This window comes from Rhea americana, unplaced genomic scaffold, assembly GCF_003343005.1.
Source record: "Rhea americana isolate MKP2758 unplaced genomic scaffold, rheAme1 scaffold_1, whole genome shotgun sequence".
NCBI lineage: Eukaryota > Metazoa > Chordata > Aves > Rheiformes > Rheidae > Rhea > Rhea americana.
In genome coordinates, this window is record NW_028185038.1 from 12,700,203 (window position 1) to 12,708,815 (window position 8,613).

General features: G+C 39.4%; 1 protein-coding gene across 6 annotated transcripts in view; it reads left to right on the forward strand.

Moving 5' to 3' along the window:
- The window catches only part of FAM107B (family with sequence similarity 107 member B), a 136,777-nt gene extending 130,271 nt beyond the window's left edge, over window positions 1-6,506 (forward strand). For all 6 annotated transcript variants that reach the window (XM_085299028.1, XM_085299072.1, XM_085299055.1 and 3 more), the window contains 2 exons: window positions 1,155-1,308; window positions 3,312-6,506. In XM_085299028.1, coding sequence (XP_085155154.1) covers window positions 1,155-1,308; window positions 3,312-3,428 — 271 coding nt within the window. In that variant the 3' untranslated portion in view covers window positions 3,429-6,506. The remainder of the gene's footprint in view (window positions 1-1,154; window positions 1,309-3,311) is intronic.
- Window positions 6,507-8,613: the final 2,107 nt, after the last annotated feature.

The following is an 8,613-nucleotide window of genomic DNA, read 5'->3' on the forward strand; positions in this document are numbered from 1 at the left end:
GAAATCTTAAGCAGGAAAGGGTAGAAATCTGCTTCATGGAAGTTAATTCATATTATTGAATTTCTTAAAGTTGAAATTAAAAATGGCTGATGTTAAAAAAAAAATGCTGAATGTTTTCGGATACTAGTCTTCACAGGGAAGGAGACAGTAACAAAAGCAAATTTCAGATCTTTCTGCTCAGACTTAAGTGATACTACTATCTGAATAATGGGGGTATCTCTGAATCTTATAACAAATTATGAAAGGTTAATAGCATAAGAGAGATGCAAGAAATAGCTGAAGTCACAAAAAAAAAATAAGTGTGTGTGTGTGTGTATAAATAGTCATGCATCTTTCCAAAGAGTAAACTTTGTCATTTTAGAATGGTTGGCTCAGAGAATGGTTTGCCCTGAGCAGACTTGAAAGAATCAATCAATGTACTGGCTAAAATCTTGCAAGGGGTAGAAACAGCCACCCTTTTTCTGGTCTCCAAAGTGAATGCAACTTTTTTATTTGAGATTTCTGTTGTTTCAGCCTTTTTTTTTTTTTTTTTTTTTTTTTTTTTTTTTGTGTGTGTGTGTGTGTGTGTGTGATTTTTGAGTTTAGCCTGGCAACCCTCACCACTCTGAGTGGAAGTAGCTTAACAGCCAGCCATAACTACCATTCTCAAATTTTGAAGGAAGGACAGAATCCTCAATTTCCAGGAGCAATGTGATAAAATCCAAATGGAGATCACTTCTCGTGTTCTGCCCATACAAACTTCTCTGGACACAATTTCTCCAAATTATTGGCCAGCGAAGGATGCAGTTTCTCCTAATTTTTTATTGCTAGCTGAGACAGTATCTTCATTTGAGGTAGTTTTTAAATCTGTTCCTCTGGAACGGAGAGAACAGAGGGAAGACTGAAGATGAGAACAAGACAGTGAATTATCTGGGAGAAGTACTAGCATGCATGTGAAAAGAAAATATCCTTCAGARTAATACGCTAAAATTCCAACCGAGGATTTTGGTTAGAGGCCACTACAATATCTGCATATTTTTCTTTTCTCTTTAATGTACCTAAAGATGCATAAGTTAATTTGAGAAAACATGCCTACAATTCCGTATGAATTTCTGCTTATCACAAGTGATCTTTCTTCCCTATTTTCTCCCCTCWCTTCTCATTTAAACTTCAAGGGGTCTTGCACCTCAGAACAAACCAGAGCTGCAAAAGGTGATGGAGAAGAGAAAACGAGATCAAGTTATTAAACAACAAAAAGAAGAAGAAGCACAGAAGAAGAAATCAGACCTGGAAATAGAGCTACTGAAACGGCAGCAGAAACTGGAGCAGGTGAGATGGGTTCCCTTTGCAGATAGGAAAGAAGCAGCAACTTGTTCTGTGGCAGAATTCATCTGATCAAATGCAAATATCTCTTTTTGGATGAATCAAATCACATTGAACCCCTTTCTTTCTGGTTATATAGGAACTGCATAAAGGTGTCTGCCTGTGGTCAAATGAATCCTGCTCTGTACAACAGGAATGTGTGTGGAGTGCTTACCATATCTGACCATTGAAACGATGGTGAATTATTCATGCTTTGTAGCCTTTAAATTAAGATATGATCCACTGAAAATGAATGTTAGACTGCTGTACCTCAAAACTATATACTTAATGAATAAAAAATCAATTGGTTCTTTGCTCTGAATTATGTCAGACTAGGTGACTTAAAACAGACTTTTTGTAGCCTTATAAAATTTGAGTCTATTGGCAGGCTTTTTCAAGTGGGAAAAAAAAAATCCTCAGACCCTAAGCACAGAGATGATGTGGAGTTGCAGTCCATTGCAGTGACGCTTATTGCTATGTATAGAGCCAGCCAAAGGTCTCTGAGCCTCTTAAGGCGCTTTGTGTACACACGAGGAAACATATCCACAGTGAAAAAGCCTCATCAAGGAATTCGCTCTACAGAGGCATTGCATTTATATTTAAATAAAAGAATGCTTTAAAACAGTATCTACTGTTGCTCTTAACAGAAATCAATTAAGCCAAATAATTAAATAATAATTGGACTATAAATCATTTTGAATAGGATAAAGTTTGGGTTTTTTAATTATAGTTCTTTAATTAGATGTAGAAYTATTTTTGGAGAGAAGAAAGCTATTGTAGTTTCAAGGGTATCCTCTTGTTGCTTTCCTCCTCTGCTTTTAAAAAGGTGAGTCCAACTTCAAATCATCCTGATTATAGGAAGATGCCCGACTTTAACTGGAGCCATCCAAGGACATATGTAGAATAGAAAATTCTCTTAGAAGAGGAAAAGCTCGCCCATTGCAGGCAATGTTGTGACTTTGCAAGCATTGTAGGAGTGACATTAATTGACAACATGATTCATGGAAGAACATTGCCATGATTTACTGTAACAAGGCATGACCCTTGTCAATGAGCCAGAGACAGAGGAGAAATTATTTAGCTGAGCAGTACACAGTTCCCATTAATCAGAGAGACCTTGGTGTGTTCATAGTAAAAGCTCCTTTCAGGATTACTTTCTCTCTTAGTTTTCTAAAAAGTTTTTTCTTCCTTTCTGCCAACTTAGCAGTCCTCAGTGAAGGCAGGTAAGCCATCTTTATTCCGTGCAATCTATGCACAGTGTTCCGTGCTGGCATCGTAAAGCCTTGCCTTGCAGAAYATAGTGTCTCACTTCATGGATAACTTTGAGTGTCTACATGGACAGAAGCTCCAGCTGGGTCAAAAATGTCAGTGAATGGACTCTCGGCACTGAAAAAACAATGGGGCCAAGGAGGGTTCTTATTTATGTTGATGAATTTATATTGATACTGTGATAGACAAAGCAGATATACCAGAAGATGCTTAAGTTAGCTGCCTAAATCCATACCTAGACACTCAGAAATGAATTCAGCAAGTGTGCTCAGTAATAGCTGTTCATATGTGTTCTCCATGAGACAGATTCTTCTTGTCTTGCCCTAATAGCTAGAGAAGGGAACTATTGTTATTTCTTTMATAAGGATGTCTAAGAATTTCTTCAAAAATGCTTCATCTTACTCTCTTACTGAACTAGCAGGGTTTTTGTCCATCTGGCAAAGGTGTTTGCAGGCCTGGTGGAATGAGCTGGAGCCGAGGATTTGAAAAGATTGATAGTTTATGAAAACAGATACTCCCAAAGAATTACAACTTTCTTTTCCATGATGAGAAGAAAGGAAGCAATTTAAAATGTTTTGCACAGCCAGTTATTGGGGTCAAATGTCTCTGTCTAAAATGAAATCTCTTTTTTTTTTTTTTGGTCTTGTATTTCAATGATCTATTTTATTTACAATATTTCTTACATATGAATCCATTTTAAGCTGGAACTTGAGCAACAGAAGATTCAAGAAGAGCAGGAAAATGCACCTGAATTTGTCAAAGTCAAAGGCAACTTGAGGAGGACGGTCCAGGAAACAGCAGAAGCACCAGACTCCTAGAGCCAGCTCCTGCTTAGACTTCCAATGTTCCGGTGGTGATTGCAGAGAAGCTTCTGCAGGTTGTCTCGGATTTGCCCTGAAAAGAGAGAATAAAAGCATCCAGGTGACACTTGCCGAAGAACAGATTTTTTTTTTTTTTTTTTCCCTTCTTTAATTCCTGGAACGTATGGATTAAAAAGACTGTAACATAAACAGATTGACTTGCCAAACGCAGTCCTGAGACCAATGGATAAGGAGTCTCTTTGTCAATTCGGTGTTGTGGACCAGTCTGAAGTGCGTACTCAGAGATTTTAACCAGGGACACGAGAGAAACTTCTTCAGTGTTGCACTGCTTTATCTCTTGTGATCCTAGTTTAATGGAGATACCCAGATTATATTTTGCTTTAAAACAAAACAAAAATCCTTTTGCTGTGCCCTGCATGCTTGTGTATAGCCACAATAATTTGCATTTAATTCAAATTTGGATCAAATCTGGGAGGAAATGAGGTATTTCGATCATCGCTGCCCACCCATGCCAGGATAGATAGGTGTGGGGGAGATAAGAATGCTTAAAATTCACCAGCAATGAACAGCTAAGTAACCTTAAAGACCAGTTCTCCCTGATGAGAATGTTGAATTTGGGCTATGAAAGAGCAGAAATCTGATGATCCTCCCACTGGGGAAAATCACCAAGCTGATTTCTCTCCTTCTTTAAACTTTTCCCTTACAATACTGTGTACAGGCTTGTGCCTGTGAATTTAGCTCTGTCATTTCTTAATGCAAAAGGATATGTCTTATAGTTTTCATTTTGAAATCCTACTTTGCTGTTGTGGCCTTTCTCCTCCAAGGACATGCTGATCTGAATATAGTGTTAACACATGACTTAGTAGTGTTTAAATTTATTTCCTGGGATTGAACACACACATTTGATTCTGTCATCAGGTTCTTCTTAGCTCTTCCAGGCACTTGTTGCAGTTCCTGCAACAGTGTTAAAACCCTGCAGCAGTGTTTAAACCAGGCAAAACTAATCATTGGAGTCCACTGAAAGGGATTTTTTTTTCCCTCTGAAGTGAGGCATAAAATGAAATTCGTTTTATCCCATCCGTCCTCGTGCCTCAAGAAAGAAGGGAAATGTGTTATCACTGAGTTTTAGGGTCCAATTCTGTCACCTTCTGCCTTTCTACAAGTTGCCTTTGTGACTTGCCTTTGAATAAACTACTACTCATCTTGCATAGGGATGGCAGATCTGATCCTTCATGCTTATGACTACTAGTTACCCAGGAAAACCTGGGATGAGGAGTGGGGGGGGAACAGATTACTCATGTAAGAATATAGAATTGTATTCTTAATCAGTGCAAGTGGGTGCAGCTAACTTATCCTGAGAGGTTGGGGAGAAATCCTCATCTTCCTTGAGTGGCACATTCTTTGCTCTCACTGAAGCTGTCTTCATCCATGCCAGCTGAGGATCTACTCGTAGTCTTTGCCTTAGGATGTTAAACAAAATAATTTCTACTTTGTAATTGCATTGAACATAACTGCTTGAGAACACTTTTTATTAATGTCAACAGTGGCGTATTTGTGTTGTAAAGGTGATGGGGGAGGGTTGGTTTATTTGTTTTTTAGTTTCTTTTGCCTTTCCAGTAGATATTGGATATTTTAAACACAATTTCAGCTTAGCACTTGGGACAAAATGCTCCCAATTAGCAATGTCTCCTAGATACAGCATTCCATTTGTTAAGATCCAAGCATTTCTTATGAGGACACAATCAGATTAAGAGTAAATTAAATTGTGATAAGTGTATTGCCATTGACTTAGATTTGCATGACTCACGTCTAGAAGATTAAATGTGAAGATCGTCTACCAGACTGTTCAGATTGTGGCCAAACATAAGCCTCTCCTATGTATTTTCTCAACAAAGGAACTCCTTAGCTGCTGCAGATTTCTTCCCTCCCTCCCTTCCTTCCTCTGGAAGGAGAGGATCTTCATTTCTGGCAGCACGTTGTTCAGTTGCACTGATTGAATTTGTTTCGTGTTGTTGATTGTTAGGCAGCACTGTATGCTACGTTTCCATGCCACTATCGTTTTATCTTAGCCATTCCCTGCCTACTGAACTTCTTAATAGTTGTTGGTTTCCACTCTGCAATTGCCTTCTGTTCATTATGGAAATCTCTGGAAACTGGGGAGAAGCTCTCTTTTGGCTTGATAAGACCATTTCTTTTTTGCCATTTCCTCTCAATGAACATGGCAATCCTCCTGAGCATACACAGTGAAATGAATGATGCGGAGGGTAATCCAGATGGCAGCGGAGCCCGTGCTGGGGGGACTGTTGACTGGGCCCTTTAACGATGGCTGCTTTCTGCGTTCTCTTCATATTGGCTTGCGATTCAAGGCAGAGTTTCTCCTTCTGAAACACAGGGAGCCAGAAAACAGCCTTGTACGTACAGCRTGAAGAAGATTTTTGTTTTCAGTTGCAATTCTCAAAAAAAAAATGAATAGGACATTGTGTTTGTTAGAGCACTTTTTCTGCTGATCTTGTAGTCTAGGAATTCATGTCACTTTTGTGTTGATTTGGCAGGCAAAAGCTTGTCTTTAGAATCAGGATTGGGCTAGAATGTGCAACCCTTAAATGGGTGGTCAGCTAGTCATACCACAAGTGTCCTGTGCGGCTACTCAAGTAAGAAACCGCTTGCCAGCTACAGCAAGCAATTGTTGGTCTGTTCTTTAACTATGTGAATTCTGAAGCAATCCTGCAAATGCTTCAATGAGAAATCTTCCTGATTTAAAAGTGGCTCACTTTTACCACTTTTGCCTCTTAATAAGGCAGTACTTTTTTAAAACTCTCTTGCTTTTGATAGTATAGTAGTAAATTTTTAGAATCTTTGTGACTTTAACTTTCTGTTAATATCTGCWCTTGTTTGAGTGTACATATATAAATACATATAAATATAAAAAGGGAGCCTTAATGGATTTGTTTTCATAATTTAATATTTTTTGTATTTGCTCTTGTATAATTGTTTTTAACTAAAGGTATTACAAAAATGAGGGTGGRGTACTTAGAACCAAAGTTATGCTTAATAAAATCTACTACATGCTTGGAATATGCAGTGGTGTCTGTTATGTCCTGTTGAAAACAAAACCTTGGGGACTGTAGTGAGATATCCAGGTTATTTAAAGTTCTGCAGTGCAGGGGGAACTATCAAGATCACAAAGACTTAATTCCTTAAAACTTCACCTGTGTCTATATGTGCAAAATTATTGGCAAATCATTTTGACAGAGGCAGAAAAACCTTCCTATTATCACTTGAATGTTTTTTATCACAGAAAAAAATTAAAAGGACTGTGTAGCTGTTTAGCTAATACAAGGTAAGGCAGTGTACGGAAAATGTATGATGAGATTAAATAATTGTGGAAATCCTTCTCTGTTCTGCTAACTTTTTAAAAATGCACCAGGCAAAATTCACCCTTGAAATTATCAGCACTGTGACAGCTCTGTTCAAAAAAGGCAGTAAGAAAGTAGTAATGAGCCTGGTCTTGGGTTCGGCCCTGCAAAGGTGCTTTTAATTTAGTAGGCCTGTGGTTCTAGTAGGGAAACCTGGATATGTAAAAGCAAGTACCTGCTCAAATGATTTGCTGGATTAGGATCAGATTGTTCCATGCCTTACAAAATTGAACTAAGAGCAAAATCCTATRCTAACAGCAGACTGAGAAAACCTGTGATGGGGGGAAGAAGGCAAGAAGAGGTGTGGGTGATGAATTCTCTCTGAAAATGCTTAGCTCTTAATGATGAGCCCTGGTCAGCCAGGGACAGGTGTTGATGGAAAGGGAGACAGAGAAGTGCTRGGGTGAAATGAAATGGGGGAGGAGGAGAGGAGCAGTGAATTCAGAACAGATGTCAGGAAATGCTTTTTCCTTCAGAAACTGCTCAGCATGTGGAATAGATCCTGGCAGTACTGCTGATGCAACGATGCTGGATCTGCTCCAGGAGCTGTCAGATGTGGGGGAGGTAAGAAAGAATAGGGAGTTAATAAGGGACAGGTTTCTCTGGCCTGTTGGAGATACTGCCCTGTGCTCTCCTTCCTCAAGCATGTCCAAATGTGTTTTGGATTATCCTTTGATATTTCATTCCAGCTCCAGAAATAAAACAGAGTGGAGGGCGTTTGATCTGCTTTTGTAGCAAGTYCAGCAAAAAAATACGATCTTCCTTTTGTATGCTTTCTTGGATTGCACTGAGCTAATACATTGTGCCATGTAGCTTTTGCAAGCACAGGTCTGCTTTAGAGGAATCTTCATGATGGATGGATCATGGATGAYGAATCTTCACTTTGTTTGTACTCCYATGGCCATATGCAAGTTGGTTGTGTCACACCATAGCTCTGTGGAAAGAAGTACCTTGGCTGCTGTTACAGGGGCCGTAAATTGTCATTCATAATTTTAAAATGTCTTCATTAGATGYAGAATTGTCATTTGCACTGCAGTAATGAACTGAGTAAGGTGACTGGGTAGGAAATGTACCTCAGTACAGTACAGTAGTGCGGTTTCCATAGGATCAGTACTGGTATCTGTAAGGTGAAGAGTGGGAGGCAGAGTTTGATTTTTTTTTTTCAGTACATACCAATGGGAGAAAGCTCAAAGTGGATGAGATCTGGAGAAGTGGAAAACACAAGGTATCTCTCCCCTACCACCTGCRCTTTCAGCTATTTGCGTAGCACCTAATCTTTCATCTGACAGGGCAAAGTTTTGCAGTGCTCTTGTAAATATTAATGGTGCCTCTCCTTGGTTCAGATGATGGAAGCTGTGGCCCAGAGGACAYGTACAGCGATGGTAACAGAACATCGATCTGATTTCCACTCCTGTGCTCATCTTTCATGGCCTGTTTTTTTTGCATTGCTTTAAACCTTATTAAAGGTTTCATTCAGTCGCCTACACTGCCACTTTCTGCCTCCATTGCCTCTCTGAATTTACATAAGGGCTGTTTCTATTCCTCTTCGGCTAGGTACCTAGGGGTTCATTCTGCTGAGCCTCAGATGGGTACATTTGAGCTAACCATCTGGGTTTCATTTATATCAGTGCAAAGAAATCAGCCCCCTGGAGTGCAGTTCCTCTCCTTTCCTTTGCATGCATGACTTGGAGGGAATGTCATCTACATTGTGGGACTCTGAAGCTGGGTCATTTGAATGCTCCCTCTAAACACCTTCCCCCCCCCCC